This window comes from Urocitellus parryii, chromosome 6, assembly GCF_045843805.1.
Source record: "Urocitellus parryii isolate mUroPar1 chromosome 6, mUroPar1.hap1, whole genome shotgun sequence".
Taxonomy (NCBI): domain Eukaryota; kingdom Metazoa; phylum Chordata; class Mammalia; order Rodentia; family Sciuridae; genus Urocitellus; species Urocitellus parryii.
The window spans coordinates 129,270,218-129,288,383 of NC_135536.1; the positions used below are offsets into that span (position 1 = coordinate 129,270,218).

The window sequence follows — 18,166 nt, forward strand, 5'->3', positions numbered from 1 at the left end:
TAAGCTCGAAAAAGGCTTTTTAATCATTAATTTTCATTTGTTTAAAATAGTCCAGTTTGTCTTCTGATTCAGCTTAATACTGTGACTGTAATAAATTTTAAGGCTGAATTGTGCTAATTTTTATTTCTTTCTTTAAGAGATTTTGGTCAGAGATACTTTAAAATTCCGCAAGTTTTAAATTGCTTATTATGGATTTCTTTTAAAATTTTAATTACACAAGAATATATGAAAGTAGTGTAGTTGTTTAATGTTGAGAAATTAGACTGGAAATATAGCTCAGTGATAAAGGTTTACCTGTCCATTCCATCTTCACCACCACCAAAAAAAAAAAAAAAATCGAACTTTATACAAAGTTTAAATACTGACCCCAGGATTCTACTGCACACCAACCAATTATCTTTTGCCACATAATACATTTTTCTAATACAAATATCAAAGTATCTCCAGCATTTTGTTGCATTTATATGTGTTTATGGCAGCATAGTGTATGAATTTTTAAGCATATTGGGCTCAAGCCACCTAAAATTATGGCGTGAAGAAATTTGATTCTTTAGATGCCTGCATAGTATTCTTCAGCATTGTTATAGCAATAGTTTATTTCCTAATCATGGGCATTTATTGTCTTTTTTTTTCCTTTTTTGCTATTACAACACCATTTTTTTTAAAAAGTGGCAATAGTCTTTTCTTCATGCTTTGTATGGCTAAAAATAAAGGATACATATAACTAATTTTAAAAAACATTTAGATAAAAGGCTTTGTTGTAATTCTTTCTGTACTGGGGGGGGGGGGGGACTGGTAAATTCAAGAGTATTCTACAACTGAGCTATATCCCCAGTCCTTTTTATTTATTATTATTTTTAGTTGTAGATGGGCACAATACCTTTATTTTTTATTTATTTATGTTTATGTGGTGCTGAGGATCGAACCCAGTGTCTCACATGTGCCAGACAAGTGCTCTACCACTGAACTATAACCATAGCCCCAGTCTCTGGGAGGCCATCCTCCCATATGATTTGAGTTACCTCCCTGGCTGGGGGAGAGGCCTTAGACACATCCTTGTGTCCAGAGCTTTCCCCCACCCTCTCAGGTCCGAGGGCTTGTCTGTGTGGAGGCGTGTCTGGCCACTACCCCAAGATCCGGTCGTGGCACCTGACCTTGGGACACTGCCTCCCTTAATCTTCATTGGATGGGATTTTCCCCAGAATTTTTTGTTCCCAAATAAAAGTCCACTCCCTGGTGTGTTCTCATTCGTTCTCCCTCCCTCTTCCTCCCTTTCTCTCTCTCACCTCTTCAGTAAACCTTGCTACTCTAATAGGTAGCTTGAGGCTGGAGGTAGGAGTAGCCGTCCTGGAGCTGGTTTAAAGGTAATTAGAGCCTGTCTCTTTAATTCAAACTCCCTTAGGATTTCTCATGTAGCTGAACCTTCATTTATGAAGCCTGTGCTGGCTATGGGCTAAACTAGTCCTAAAAATTTTTTATTCTGAGACAGTTTCTTTCATAAAGCTGCTGAGGCTGGCCTCAAACTTAAGATTCTCTTGCCTCAGCCTTCCAAGTGGGATCACAGGTGTGCTTCACTGTACATGCTTCTCTTTCTCTGAAAGAGAAGCAGGTAGAAACCAAGCATCTCAGGCTGGTATGGTGGTAACTTAAGTCATGTGGCACCCAGCCTTCTTTCTCAATCTGCTCCATTACACTGGCCCTGTGGCTTCCATCCTCAAGGTCACCACAAGTTCCAAGATGGTTACTGGAGCTCTAGCCATCAAGATTACATTCATCCAGAGGAAGGAAGAAGGACGGCAAGTTAAACAAAGCATACCTTTCAATAGGGTCAACTTTTTTGAGGCATCCTATTTGGATCTTGCTCCCAATACTTCTGATCTCACTGGCTAAAACCTATCTCTCCCAGAGAGGGCAGGAAATTGTCTTCTAGCTATGTACATTTTCAGTGTAATAAAATTAAGATTCTGGAGGCTAGGGTTGTGGCTCAGTGGTAGAGCACTTGCCTCACATGCGTGGAGCACTGGGTGGATATTCTATACACTCATGCATGTACATATGTAAATATGATAATATTCCCTATTGACATTAAGCAGAAACAACTCATAAGTAAAAGAGGCTTTTCTCTTTTCTTTTCTGAAATCATCAGGGAAAAGTCAAAGCTTTCTCCCTGGGGCACATTGCTCCACCCAGTGGCTTGGAGCTGTGTCCTGGTGCAGTCATGCTAGAAAACATGCACAGCTGTGGCGGATCATGTGCTCTGTTGGGAGGGGTCACCCTGGTCATTCATTTTGTCTACTGTCAAGGTGCAAAAGTGCTGGGATTCTTGGCCCACAGTATCTGGTTATAAAGAACAAAAGCCATTGAGTGTTTGACAGAAATTGTTGGGATTGGGTAAACTTTAGGGCTACTTTCATCCAAGCAGGAAATCCATTTGGCTTATAATCCACTGATGTGAAAATATCTGGATCAACCGCATTTTCAATGCTTTGATATTTTAAATATATTTTGGTGTTTTGAAACTTGATTTGATTCAAGCCTGGAGGAATTTATTTACTAACAACCTACTGTTAACCAAGAATCAGGTGAGGCACTGAGGCAAAAATGAATACAATAAGGCCCTTGCTTTTGAAGGATTGTTTTAAACATTAAATTTAATTAATTATTTTGTTTGTTTTTCTTGGAGGTTTTGGAGTGGTAGAGGAGATGAACAACCCGTAGTAAATCCAATGTAGATTATAGGCGGTCAGGGCTTGAAGGAATGATGTGATGACAATAATAACATCCCTACTTTAAATAAGAGGAAATTCTGATTTTTTTGAATTACATAATTTAAATGAGGTCACATAGATAATACAGCTGCAGGGCAAAAATTAGAGCCCAGGTATATGGGACAATGAGGTTTTTCTTTGCTGTCTTTCTTCCAGTAGCACCATCTGGGTTAATCAGTGAGGCACTCGGCACAGTCACTGGGAGCCATATGGAAAATGGATTGAAAAGAGTCTGGAGCCAGAGCACTCAAATGGGGCCGGAGTCTGAACCTGCTCTGAGGCTCTGCAGTACAGGACTGGAGAGAGAGTTCTGAAGTGTAAGAGATCATGTGGTCGTGGCCTAAATAAAGCACAGGCCTCTCCTACTCCGGGGTTAATACTAACCCTACCTCTAAAAGGTGCAGAAACTGTGGATGGAAAAACTGAATCTTGGATCTAATTAGTGTCCTAATCTGGGCTCATCCTGGCTTGTGTCCATCACAACAGAGGAGAGGAAATAAGAATTTCTAGTACTATCTGAAATCAGGCAAGGATGACTTTCAAAATATTGAAAAACTAGAGGCACAATTACCAATTAACAGAAGCCTATGACCTGCAGGTAGGGCTCTTGTACCAATGATTAATTCTTTAGTGGACTGAATCATGGAAAGGTGTAGGAGGGGCCTGGGAGTGGGGCTTAGGTAAGGATGATGACAGTGGCATTGAGGTCATCACCACGCAAGAGCTGTTGCCCTGCTGTTGTTTCATAAATGTCCGTCACTTTCTGACCATTACTGAAATAAAAGTTGAGGGCAGCCAGATATTGGTTCAAAGAAAAGAACACTTTTCTTGCCAGGAGGTTTAGTAAATGAATGAATTCTATAAAAGTTTATTGATGACCATGTAATGCATTAGGTGTGGGAGAGATAAGTATATCAGGTCCTTCTCTTAACTAGATGAAAGAGTTTTGGAGAAAGAGGTGTGCCAACAGTTACAAATACAGCCTGCCAATAGTCCCACTGAAGCTGTGCAGACAGCACAATGGCCCAAAGGGGCAGAAATGCTGAGTGTGTTTGAGGAACCAAAGAGGCTCCACAGAATCTAGTCAATCTGTAGTTACTGACCACAAAGTACCCTGAGAGATTCTGTGCCCGACACCATGAGACATATTGAAACATGGTGAGTCATGATTAGTGTTGGGGGTTGAGGGTGCCTGAATCTTAGTACTTTTCTTCTCCAAGACTATGAAGGATGGAAAATACATCTGAAGATCACTGGCAACCTTCACCTCCAGGTAGGATGCTGTGCTTTATTTAGGCCATGACCTCTTACATTTCAGAACTCTCTTTCCTAACCGTGTATTGCAGTGCCTGAGACCTGGTTCAGACTCTGGCCCCATCTGAGTCTGATCCAGATGCATCTGCCAGAATCTTGGGATCTGAATGCTAAGGTGTTTCTGTCAAAGCAAACTGGTCCTACATACAAGTCTCCCTCACACATCCATCTTCTGATGAACTAAGATGTGGCAGGAAAGAAGGGAGGGAAGAACATGAGACTGATGGGTGAGGTCCTGCCCAGGTGTTCTTATTGGATAAGAACAAAATAGGCCACAGAGCAAGAGGCTGTGCCAGGTAAGGACAGTGACCTGTTAACATAATGATTCTGCTCCTTAGGGACCCAGGAGCTCACATCCATCATCCCTGAGGATGTCAGAAATAGGAAAAAGAGGGATAGGAATACATCCTTCAGATAGAAATTCCTATCCTTTAAAAGAAATATTGAAAGGAAGATAATGAGCGATGCTTGGATAAGTGTAGAAAGATTACTTTATCTAAACTGGCCTATCTATGAGCACAAACAAAACAGGGGCACTGTTCCAAAGGAAAGGTACATTAAGGCAGAGATTGCTCCCTACCAACCACCAGATGGCATTGTACATCATATGCAGCTGTGTTGGTACATAGAGTCTTAGATGAAGTGGGAATATTGGGTATCAAAATCCAGAATGCATACCATGGAATATTATTCAGCTGTGAAAAGAAAGGAAATTCTGATACATGCTACCACATCGATGAATCTTGAAGACATGCTAAAATAAATAAAGTCAGACATAAAAGGTATCTTACCTTACTTACAAAAGGTATCTAAAATAGTCATATTCCTGGAGACAGGAAGTTGAATGGGGATTGCTAGGGACTGCAGGAGAGAAGGATGGGAAAATATTGTTTAATGGATACAGAGTGTGACTCTGGGAAGATGAAAAACTTCTGAAGGTGGATGATGGTGATGGTTACAATAAGGTACTTGCATGCAATGGCACCTACTTGCAATCCCAATGACTAGAGAGACTGAGGTAGGAGGATTGTGAGTACAAACCCAGCCTTAGAAAGAAACTTAGCAACTTAGTGAGAACCTGTCTCAAAAAAAGAGCTGGGGATGAAGCTCAGTGGTTCAGTACCCTTGGATTCATCCCCTGTACCACAAAACAAAACAACACCCCAGAATGCCTGCCCATACTGTTCTCTTATACCTACGTGAACTCCAGATAGCCAATGCTCCCTCTAAAACAGGTAAGAGGAGGAGGTAAAGGATGTTGCTCCAATCCTGCCTGTTCCAATCTCTGTCATTTCTACTTTCGTGCCCAAATCTTCAACTAGTTCTTTCTTTGCATCTTTTTCATTCACAAATGTCTACTAAGCATGGGTCTTGATCCAGTACTGAGAATACATTCTAGAAACCAAACTACTCTCTGCACAGTCCCAGCTCCCTCCTGTCTGCTCCATTTACTTTACCCCAGTGAACATTCATTTCACACATTTTCAGCTTTCTTCTTCTCTCAATTGACATCCATTTTAGTGAAAAATATATCTTGTTTGTTCATGCTGCTATAAAAAAACACATTAGGTGGTATAATTTATAAACAACAGAACTGTTTCTCACAGGGCAGGACGCTAGGAAATCTAAGATCAAGGTACTACCTGATTTAGTAACTGGTGATAACCCATTCTTCATAGATGGTGCTTTGTTGCTGTGTCCTCACAAGGAAGAAGGGCAAAAGGAAGGGTGTCCCTCAATCCTCTTTTATAAGGGCACAAATCCCATTCAGGAGAATTCTACCTTTTTAAATTACTCACCTCATAAAGGCCCCATCTCTTACACTATCACTTAGTGATTAAATTTCAACATATTTATTTGGGGCGGGGGTTCGTATCATATAATATCATATACTTTGCAGAGCACCTTTGGTTCATATTTAATTTAAAAAGAGAGTTAGGCTGGGTGCTGTGGCACACACCTATAATCCCAGTCACTTAAGAAACTGAGGCAGGAGGATCGCCAGTTCAAGACCAGTGTCAGCCAGACACTAGAATGGCAATATGTAAATCAATGGAAGTGTAACTGATGTGATACAGCAATCTGTATATGGGGAAAAATTGGGGGTTCATAACCCACTTGAATCAAACTGTGAAATATGATATATTAAGAACTATGTAATGTTTTGAACGACCAACAATAAAAAAAAAAGATCATGAATAAAGGGCTTCACAATGTGTGGCACATAGAAAAGTTCAGTGTATATTAGCTATGACTACTGCTATTTTTGCATCTAATTCATTGAGCTCCCTTTGTGAGTGGGTATCATGCAAGACACTGGGGATACACACAGAAAAGACAGTAGTTCTCTTAGGAAGTTCTTTAAGTAGTAGCTATGCAGGCTCAGTTCTAAAACATTTGGAAAATGTGTGGAAGACCTAAGATCTGTCAAAGCATTAAAGAAATGAATGACTAAAAAAAAAAAAAAAAAAAAAAAAAGACCAGTGTCAGCAATTTAGCAAGGCCCTGAGTAACTTGGTGAGACTGTCTCAAAATGAAAAATAGGGGGTTGGAGCTAGGGATGTGGCTCAATGGTGAAGAACCCCTGGTTCAATCCCTGGTTCCAAAAACAAACAGAGAGTTAGAAGGAGTAACAGGTGAAATAGACACAAACAGCCCTCTAATTCATTCAATTAGACTCAAATATGCTACAGCAACAAACCTCAAATCACAGTGGCTTCACACAACAGAAGTTTACTTTGTACTCATATTATATGTCCAGTACAGCTCTGGACAGGGTCTACTCTGTGTAGTCACCTAGGTTTGTGGAGGTCCCACCAACCAGAACAGACTCCTCAATAGTTACTTCAGACTGGCTTTCTATTACCTCAGCCTGGAAGCAGAGCACACATTTCCACTTCCACCGCATTTATAACAACAGTGTGACCTGCCTAGCAGCAACTGAAATGTTTAGTAAGCCCTATCATCTCTGCTATAGTTTCTTTACTGTGTTTTCACCATCCAAAAAGTAAAATTGGGATTACTTGCTCCCTTTTCTGGACTCCACTCTTTTTTTTTTTTTTTTTTTTTTTTAAAGAGAGAGTGAGAGAGGAGAGAGAGAGAGAGAGAGAATTTTTAATATTTATTCTTTAGTTCTCGGCAGACACAACATCTTTGTTGGTATGTGGTGCTGAGGATCGAACCCGGGCCGCACGCACGCCAGGCGAGCGCGCTACCGCTGAGCCACATCCCCAGCCCATGGACTCCACTCTTAACAGGTAGAAGCTTCATATTACTTACTTTGTAACTTTGATGCCTGGTACAGAGCCCAGCATGTAGCAGGTGTTCATTGTTTGTGGAGTGAATGAATGATGGCAGAAAATAACCTAAAAGAAAGTGAAAGCAGTACCTATAAGGATCAGCTTAGGAGCTAGCTGCCTTATCTGAGAAACTAAGCAAGGAGGGCCAAGAAAACAATCCTATCAATTTTAAAAGCTAAATCAAACCTTGTGGAATAGTGGTACAGTCCTCATGTAGCACAGTTCATTGTTGAGTATGAAGCATCCAGTGATGATAAGAAAAACAGATTGCACTGTAGAAGAAAAGGGAAATGGGACTCCAGGAATGCCAATTGGTTTTGGGAAAAAAATTGATTTCAGAGCAGTTTCATGAATAAACTAGGCCTAGGGAAAATGGTTTGACTTCTCTGGCATAGGTTTTTAGAGCTATTTTTGCTGTTCCTGGGTTACCATGTTAAGAATTTGTCCAAACATTTTTCCCTTGTACAAAAGTAGAAGGATTGACTCTATAAAACTGCTCTTGGTTTAGGAAGTTATCAGTTTTATCAAGTTCAGTTCTCCAAGATTCTCCAAGGCCACTTTCAGCTGAAAGTAGGGCACTGTCCAACCAAGTCTGAACCTGTTGCTTCTGTTAACTTATTAATAATATGTCTCACAGTTACTCTTCAAACTGTTTGGGCTTGGACGATAAATTTAAGTCCATTCTAGTTACAAGTAACAAGCTGGGTGGTGGTGGTGGTGGGGGGCGGATGCAGTGACGTGGAGTCCTAGAAAAAAATAGAGCAACAAACATTTCCATTGGTTTTCATACCCAGTGTGTGCTGGGAGAGTACCCAGAAGGCCGGATTCAGGACTACTGAACTGATGGGCCATTCTCTGGGAGTAAGGCCAGGTGTTCCAACCACTTCCTGCAGAACAAGGTGCAGTAAGTCAGGACAGGGGCGGGGAGGGTTCCTCACCCAGTCAATTGCTGTCTTCCTCACCTAAGAAGACACTTACTTAAGGCACCTGACCATCGGTTTCCCTAACTGTAAAATAATGTTTACCTCCAAAGGCTGTCTTTCTTATTTAACAATGGCCATTATTACTCCAGTATATCAACAAAGCTATGAAGGGCCAAAGTATGCTGATCAAGGCCCATAATAATTCTAACAGCTACTATTCATGAGGTGAGTGCTCAAGCAGTCAGTGGCCAGTATCTGACATAGAGAAAAATAGATACTTGGAAAGAGAACTTAGGTCACAGAACTCATAAATGGCTGGGAAAAGACTGAGCCTGGAAGTTGAGTTCAAAGCCTGCTGAGTACTTGAAGTATGCTTAGCTGGAGATTTTAAGTGTGAGCATCTGCACAATCCCCCGCCCTCCTGTTGGGACTCTATATCCAGTGCTCTTTTCTTTTCATCACTCTCACAGCCCATCAGAAACCCACTGTGGAAGAGATCAAACACAACAAAGGGCAGAAGGAAAGCTTGGAAAATCCAATCGAAGTCCCACAAACCGAGATGTCTGGGCTCCAGTAAATCACCAGGGAATCATACCGATTGGCCTTCCCTCTAACCCAAGTCACCTTTTTAAGACTCGCTTCCCTGGCGGAGAGAAGCCTGGGGCCCGGGTCTGGCTAAGAGCTTACGTAAGGCCAACCGGCTGCTACACCGCGATCTCCAGAGGGTATGTGCAGGGCCCCTGGCCGGGCTGCCTTTCCCCAGCCCGTCTGCTACCCAATCTTTCCGCCGGAACGCAGGGGCGGCCCAGGACCACCAGCTTCAGGCAGGCAGCTGAGTGCTGGGCGGCGGCGTCCCCCGCAGCCACCCAGCTTCCCGGGGGAGGAGCAGCGCACAGCGCAAGCATCCGGGAGCGGCGGAGGGGGCGGGAGAAAAGGCGAGAGGAGGAAGCGGGATTTAAACGAAAGGCGGTGACGCCACACAAAAGATTTCTATAGGCTCCGGGGAGGTTACGGCGAGGTGCGGCGGCGGCGAGCCGGGGGCGAGGCGCGGCTGGGCAGAGGGGAAGCCTCCGGCGGCCCCGGCGGGCGAGCACCCACGGCCGTGCTCCAAGGCTAAGCTGCGTGCAGAGAGGAAGCGGGTGTTTTCCCCTCGCCTTTCGGCCCCCGCCCTTCCTTTCAGTTTCTCCCTGCTCGCTCGGAAGTTGGTGGTTGACGGAAATGGCAGGAGCCGGGGCCCCGGCTGGTGGTCACGGCGCTAAGGGGACCTTCTGAGTCGGCTCATCAGCCGTGTAGACGCGTGCAGCTGCATCCGATGCGCGGGGCCCGGGGCCTCGGGAGAGCTCAGCCGCTGCGGGCCCAGGACGAGGGCGCGCCGGAGATGGATTCGCGCCGACAGCCAGCAGCGGGCCGCCGGGCGCGCGGTCCGGGAGGGCGTGCCGCCGCGGCTTCGGGCCGCGCGCTTTGAGCCGCCGGGCGGGAAGGGCAGCCGCGGAGCCCCGCGCACCCGGGCGTGGCGGGCGAGAGCACGAGTGGGACGGCCGCTGTGCGCAATCAGTGCAGGCTCCCACCCGGCTCTGACACGGCGCGGCCGCGACAGCGCGGCCACACCCTCGGCCCTGCAGCCGCCGCCGGCGCCTCTTCCTGAGAGCGCGAGGTAGGAGATGTGCCTGGGGCGGCTCTGCGTTCCAGAGTGCCAGCCCCGGCAGCCGTCGCAGAGAAGTGCCGCCTGGCGGGGTCACGGCGCCTGAAGCCCACGTGCGCCGCCGAACCCAAGGTGGCCTGTGGTTGACAGCACAGCCCGCCGGAGCCGCTGCCCGTGTTCCTCCCAGAGGAAAGGATTTTGATTTCAAAGAAAGGAAGGAAGGAAGGACAACTCCCAGCTTCCCTGTCCCGCCCTCTCCGCTCCGGGGCGGCCGAGCCAGGCCATGCCCAGGAAGGCTGCGACGGCTCAGCAGAAGGGACTTTCCTGGCTGCACCGCGGCGAGGAGCGCGGACTGTGAGTTTATTCTACCGCGGTTCATGCTTCCTGCAAGCCTTCTAGGAGGCCGAACGCTGCAGCCTCTCCTCACGCCCCGAAGAGCCTCCGGTGTTCTCTGGCCCTCGGGCTCACCCTACGCTGCCCGGGCTCCGGCCGCCGCAGCCCAGTGCCCTCTACCCGCGGCGGTGGATGGCATGATGGTGCGGGGAAGGCACCGCGGCCTTGGCCAGCTGAGTCGCGGGGGCGGCGGCAGCGGCGGTGGTAGCGGGCTCCCCAGCGGCATGCCAGTGCCCCCTGGGAGCGATGGCTAGCGGCAGCGCTGGGAAGCCCACTGGCGAGGCGGCTTCTCCGGCTCCTGTGAGCGCCGTCGGTGCGGCCAGCTCGCAGCCACGGAAGAGGCTGGTGTCGGTCTGCGACCACTGCAAAGGCAAGATGCAGCTGGTGGCCGACCTGCTACTACTGTCCAGCGAGGCCCGGCCAGTGCTCTTCGAGGGCCCCGCCTCCTCTTGTGCTGGTGCGGAATCCTTTGAGCAGTGCCGGGACACCATCATTGCTCGCACCAAGGGGCTCTCCATTCTCACCCATGATGTGCAAAGCCAGCTTAACATGGGCCGATTTGGAGAGGCTGGGGACAGTCTAGTGGAGCTGGGCGACCTGGTGGTGTCGCTGACCGAGTGCTCAGCCCACGCCGCCTATCTGGCTGCAGTGGCCACCCCAGGCGCACAGCCTGCTCAGCCTGGCCTAGTGGATCGCTACCGTGTCACACGCTGTCGCCACGAGGTGGAGCAGGGCTGCGCGGTGCTAAGAGCCACCCCACTGGCTGATATGACCCCGCAGCTGCTGCTGGAGGTGTCGCAGGGCCTGTCGCGCAACCTCAAATTCCTGACGGACGCATGCGCCCTAGCCAGTGACAAGTCACGGGACCGCTTTTCACGCGAGCAGTTCAAGCTGGGCGTCAAGTGCATGAGCACCAGTGCATCGGCGCTGCTGGCCTGCGTAAGGGAGGTGAAGGTGGCACCCAGTGAACTGGCGCGCAGCCGCTGCGCGCTCTTCAGTGGGCCCCTGGTGCAGGCTGTGAGCGCACTGGTGGGCTTCGCCACCGAGCCGCAGTTCCTGGGTCGCGCGGCCGCTGTGAGCGCAGAGGGCAAGGCGGTGCAGACCGCCATCCTGGGTGGTGCCATGAGCGTGGTGTCAGCCTGCGTGCTTCTGACCCAGTGCCTCAGGGATCTGGCGCAGCACCCCGATGGGGGCGCCAAGATGTCGGACCACAGGGAGAGGCTGAGGAACTCGGCCTGCGCCGTGTCTGAAGGCTGCACCCTGCTATCTCAGGCTTTAAGAGAGAGGTCTTCACCCAGGACTTTACCGCCAGTAAATTCCAATTCTGTGAATTAGCAACACCCCCCTCCACCCCATGCCCTTTCTTCTACCCCAGCCTAAAGGAAGACACTTATTCTCTGCCCCTCTCCATTTATACCAAAGAAATCATAGGTGAAACCCCCGCCCCCCCCCACCATGTTAATTGCCCAAGAGGAATCTTCCAGAAGTCAGGGCCACGCACACAACTCACATGCACCGAAGAGCCCAGGTGTCAAGCAGCCCATACAGGAGTGGGGAGCAGAAAATGGTTGTGGTTTTACCCCTACACCCACCCCTGTCTGTCAACTGAATTTTATTAATTGGGCAGGAAGGAGGTCATGGGTTCGTTTCTTCTTTTTTTATTTTAATTAAAAGAAAGGTTACCTCAGTTTCACTCCTTAGACATGGATGTAGCTACCTTTTTTTTTTTTGTATGTTATTTTTTTAAGCAATTGTGTTGAATTAGGAGTATACTTGGTGTGGAAAGAGTATGACTTTGCCATGTGATTTGCAAATGGGGGGAAAGCTACTGTGAGCGTGTTTTATTTTTTAATTTACACCATAGAGTGATTTTTTTTTCCCCCAGTGTCAAGTTTTTACCTTGCATGTACTGGAGTATTTATTTCATCTATTAAAATGTTATGTTTCTCAGATGGCTTTTTGCAATTATTGTTTGATTTTCAATAGTATTTTTGTATGCTTTATGTCATCTAAGAAAGGGACAGTGGAAAGGCTACTTTCAATAGTGATGAGGAAGGTCCCCAATTCTCAACCCTATCTTTGAAGGCAGGTATCAGGAATATGATTAAGTTATGTATATATAGTGCCTGGGATGAACTGCTTTGGGGAGGTTGTCTTGCTTCTTCTGCAAAGTAATTTAGCTTTGTCTCCACTCATCTTTCCATCATAATGATCTGAAGTTCAGATCTGATTTGTATTCTGACTGTCATTTTCAGATTAAAGCACTTCCTAATCCTGTGTGGGCTGCCTTCTCAGCTGGGAGGATCTATGTATGGAACTTAAAGTACTGTATATCAAGTAAGAATCTTTAGCATCTTTCATGTAGATAAGTCTATTGAGACAAGATCCCTACAATTTTAGGGAGAAAAAGTAAAGGTTCTAGATTTTCATTGCAAAAGATGTAATCTGGAAAGTAAGAACTTTTTTAGAGTTACAGTATAATTGCAACTTATTTTTGTGACCTTTATCTCTTAAGATATGCCATGATTGATTGTATGTTGAAAGAATGCTTTGTTGATTGAAATTTGGAGTTATGGTAAGGTAGGCTGCAGACATTTAAGGGGATTTTTTTGGGGGGTGGGGTAGTAGTGGAATGTATAGTTTTAACATACCTAGTTAAAATGTTGAACATTTTCTTTCTAAAAGAATAACAACATTTATTTATAGTTCTTGAAATCTAGGAGGGCCACATGGATAAAAACTCATATGTACCTTAAATTTGTATGGTTTACATTTTTTCCTAAGGATTTGTTATGCTTAAACCTTTGCAGTTCCCACAGATCTAAAGAGAATTTTTCACTGTAATACATTAGAGAGAAGAAAGTCATTTTGACTGTTTTATTTGTTTGAATGACTGTGTTTATTGCAAGAATGTGAAATTCAGTGTGTAAATGTCTTTCACTTTGTTTGGGGGTAAGACTAGGACCGTTTTGCAAATTTGGAATTGAATAAGTCTTAAAGTGGTATAGAGTACATACATGTTTCATAATGGTCAAGGGGGCAGTTTTTCTTTTTAAGGACCTGGTAAGTTTATACTTTTAAAGTAAAAGATGAAAGTGACCTTGAGTGTTTATTCCTCCTCCCCACCCTTCTGTAAAATGTATCTATCTGGATCAGGTTCAGGAAGATTTTGCTGGGGAGAGGGAACTCATGTGTCAATGACAATTCTATAAAATTCTTACTTTATTGGATGTATACAACTAATGATAGAATCTGTAACCATACGGCTCATTTAACCTATGCAGATCACAAAAAAAGTAAACTAAGTAAAGTAAGAACCAGAAATCTGTAAATTTAGAGTTTTGTTAAGAAAAAAGAATTGCTAATGTTTTCCTGGACTCATTTCTCACAGAAGCAATTTTCAGGAAAATTCAAACCAAAAAAAAAAAAAAATGGTAAGGAAAAAATAAAATCATTTGCCCTATCTACTTGGACTAGCTAGTCTCTAAATTAATTTGGAAACTTTCTCTTAGTCAAATGATAGTTCCTCTCAATGTACCTGGTATATAATACCTCTGTCCTCAAACTGATAAAGTTTCAAACTTAATATAAGTGGTACTTAAACTCTTACCTACTCAGTTCATGAATAAGATTCAGGGCTTTTCTTTTAGCAGGGTCTTGAAATGAATTATAATCAGATTGTTTTTCCCAGCAGATTTCAAGAAGCCAGAGTGAGGAACATACTGCACATTATTTCTGAGTGTCTGCATCCCTTGACTAGGCAAGGGACTTGGGCACAGTCTTTCTTCCAGTGTACCAGGTTGCTAAATTTGTTTTTTAAAATATGGCCTTATTTTTGAAAAGGAATATCTCAGACCTATTTCATAATAGGGTTTAATAAGGTCAGCAGAGATACTGGTTCCAGGAATAAAATCAGAATGGCCTGACTTCTCTTAAAGTAAACCACACTGCAGTTAATTTAAGACATCAATCAGTGGGTTCTTCTGACTTCTCAGGGCAAGGTTTCTTACACAAGCTTAATGCATACCATCCTGCCCAGGGGTTGCTGACAACGTTGGAATGGTCATGAGAAAAGGAAATCATTATAGTTTAGTCTCTGAACAAAGCCATTATTTATGACAGTCAACCCAAGCTAATGGGACAAAACAGGCTTTCAAACACAAGACTTCACTTAACCAGAAAAAAAAAGCATCACTCTTTGGCTGTTTTAAGTTCAGCCTTTATTATTCATTCTGGGTTGATGTTAGCAAATGCAAAAAATTAACTGTGTGTGGGGGTTCATTTGTGTGTTCTCCCCCAACCTCTATAACTCTGGAGGCATTAGTTAACATCTGATTGGTTATTTTATAAACACTGTTCTTCTTGAACTGGCATAGAGATCTAAAATGTTTGGCAGTTTGAAACAGCTAATTTTAACAGAAACACCTGTTTTTCCCCAGCAAATGTGACTATGGTAACATGGAGATCAGGCAGAAGATTTGAAAAGTGACTGCCAAAGTCCCTTCTGAGCTGTGCTCAGTGATGTGAGAGGGCTTGGGGAAGAATTCCGTAAAGGCTTTGTGGCACTTTTACCTAGTTCTGTTTCCAGGCCAATCTCTGTCTTCTGGCAATTGGAAGGACACTTTTCCGTGTGAACACAGATACTGTGTTCCCTATGGGAAAATTCTCTTGTTTTTGTTTTTGTTTTTTTGCATATGTTGAAGGTCCATCGTGCCTAAGTTATTCTTTAGGGTCCTTTGGATGCCAGAGTTTTCTGCTTTCTGCATGGTGGTAGAAGGCTCAAAATTTTAAGGAAAAAGTATGATAGTAGCATCTATGAAGTCAGTTTAACTATAAACTCCTTGAGGGTAGATGTGATAATCCCTTGGCACACATTGTTTTGAAATCAATGTGCCTGTAGCACATATAAATGAGCAAGTGGTAAACTTGTACCTGGAGATGGAAATTATAATGGTCATTCATTTGATAAATGTATATTGGGAGCCAGCTCTGTGCTAGGCACTGGTCGGGGGGGGGGTGACTGAGATTGAGATAGGGGTCCACCCCTTGAAAAAAGAATTGCTAATGTTTTCCTGGACTCATTTCTCACAGAAATGAGCAACCTTGAAATGTTGCTGTCTAGACCCAGTATTGCTTTAGGTGTGCTCCAGACCCACAGCATCAGCATCATCCCTACCTGAGGTCTGTTCAGTTAGAAGCTCTCAGCATGGAGTTTTATAATGTACTTTGCAAAATACCCAAGATACTTTGCAGTATACTCAGGAAATGTACCTTTGTATGTTGACTGTGCACCAAGAATTACGATGCTGTTTCTTGCTATCCTTAATGGTTCCAGATGCTGCATTAGCATCCCCCATTGCCTACACAGAATCTCATCTTCACCCCGGACCTTACTAGAACCTGCTTTTTGGAGAGATCTCCAGGTGATTCCTGATAGGTTAACATCTGGTAGCATTGATTTAGGACATAAATATGGTGGCCATGTCCGAATCATGGGTTTACTCCTTACTGTGGGAACATGTGTCATGTTTACTTTGATCTTTTCAGTTTGTAAATCAATTTCATGGGTATTATGTAAGCAGTTTCTTAAAGCAGTTTTAAGAGGTAAGCAGGTATTACTCACTGTGCTTGTCATCTAAACATTTGTGCCTCTATTTTCCCGTTGTAAAAATTAAACCAAATATTTATAATGAAGTTCCACAAAGTGGAAGGCCTTGTGATGACCTTTGTAAAATGGCTATATCCGCTTCATAAGGTGATGTCATTGAAAGTTATGTTAAAAGCCAGTTTCCCACCAAGCACCGTGGTGCATGCCTGTAATACCAGCAACTCAGAAGGCTGAAGCAGGACGATTGCAAGTTTGAGGCTAGCCTCAGCAACTTAGTAAGACCCTAAGCAACTTAGCAAGACTCTGTCTCAAAAAATACAAAAGGCTGGGGATGCAGCTCAGTGGTAAACCACCCAGGGTTCAATCCCTAGTACTAAACTAAATAAATAAACAAAACAAGTATGATGCTAGTTGAATTTTCACTTAGAACTTAATTTTTAAGGTATGTAGGCATTGTGTATTAGAAATGCAATGGCAAGTTATTTGTGGAACTGACAAAAATAGATCATCTGATATTTCAGCTGTCTTGATGGAATCATCTCACTCCATAGCAATTTCCAGTATATTACTTCTTTAAATGGAGCCTGCTTGGACATTATTACATCAGTGTGTCTTGTGACTAAAGAGAGTCTCATAAAGATAGCTGTATATCCAATTCGGCTCAGCCACAATGTCTGACAGTTCGTGAGAACATAGTTTTTCTACCTGGAAAAATGATTACCTATATAACTAAAGCAGAGGTTTAATATCAACCAAATAGATAGGAAATCATTTTAAAGATGCATCCTCATAAGTGGTTCAAGTGTTCTATTTCCCTTTGTGTCTTTCTAAAGCTCAACCAAAGTTTCTTGCCCACTGAAGATTCTAGAGACAACGAAAATTGTTGATTTCACTAGGCCTTTTTCTTCATCCCAGGCAGCTATGGAACATCTGATAGATTTATTCTAATAACAAACAGTGCATAAGCCCGTTGTTACATAGGTCACGTTAGGTTTAGAATAATATCAGGTTTATCAAGGGTGATGGCAAAAATTTCTGATTTAGCAAACATTTGCTAATTTCTGGGTCAGGCTTAGGTATGTTCTCTGTTACTTTATACTTTGTGTTTCTATAACAAAATACCCAAGGCAGCTAACTTTATAAAGAGAAAAGTGTTACTCAATTCACAAAGGCAGGGTGCCTGCAACAACTCAGTTCTGGAAAAAGCCCAGCTGCAGTCACATCATGACCATCATCTAGTAAGATGTCAGAGAGACTAAACTCCCACAATCTCTTGCAAGCCCCCCCCCCCCCCCCGACCTATGGCTCTCTGGCTAGGCCCTTCCTGGTAATGGTACTACCATCTCTCAATAGTGTCACCCTAGGAACTAAGCCTTTAATTACAATGGATCTTTGGAGGACACTAACCATATTCAGGCCATAGCACTTATTTAAAAGGAGATACTCACAGTCATAGGAGACTACTGTTAGAAACAATCCTAGAATCCCTGCCCTTTATCTTCCTCAATAAAATCAATCTGATTGCTGTTTGCCTTCCAACAGAGAGATTTTCCAAGTATGCCAATCTTGTGTTACTCTGAACAAAACAGACCTGGGAAAGCATAGCTTTCAGAGTCTCATTGATTAGTTACTGAGGAGTTGTTAGTAGGCATTGCAATGACACACCATCTCTTTCAGTTCTGATAAATGGTTTTACTTTCATGGGCATTGGTTCCTTCATGAATACATGGGAATTATTCACTTTACTTTATATATATATATATATATATATATATATATATATATATATATAAATTTTAGAGAGAGAGAGGTTTTATTTATTTATTTATTTTTTAGTTCTCGGCGGACACAACATCTTTGTTTGTATGTGGTGCTGAGGATCGAACCTGGGCTGCATGCATGCCAGGCGAGCGCGCTACCGCTTGAGCCACATCCGCAGCCCACTTTTTATATTTTGTATTTTTTCAGTACTGGGGATTAAAACCAGGAGTACTTTACTACTGAGCCACAGGGTCTTGCTGAATTGCTAAGACTGGCCTCAAATTTGTGATCCTCCTGCATCAGCCTACCAAATTGCTGGGATTACAGGCATGTACAGTGGGAATTATTCACTTTAAATGCCACAAGGAAAAGATTTTAATTTTTTTCTTTCTTTTTCTTTTTCTTTTTTTCTTTTGGATTGAACTTAAGGGCATTCAACCACTGAACCAAATCCCCAG

General features: G+C 44.0%; 1 protein-coding gene across 1 annotated transcript; it reads left to right on the forward strand.

The window, feature by feature from the left end:
• The first annotated feature begins 8,933 nt into the window (after positions 1–8,933).
• Positions 8,934–12,279, forward strand: Tlnrd1 (talin rod domain containing 1). Its single transcript, XM_077799423.1, has one exon. It carries the CDS (start codon positions 10,586–10,588, stop codon positions 11,672–11,674), a length of 1,089 nt encoding a protein of 362 aa, XP_077655549.1. The 5' UTR covers positions 8,934–10,585; the 3' UTR covers positions 11,675–12,279.
• The last annotated feature ends 5,887 nt before the right edge of the window (positions 12,280–18,166 follow it).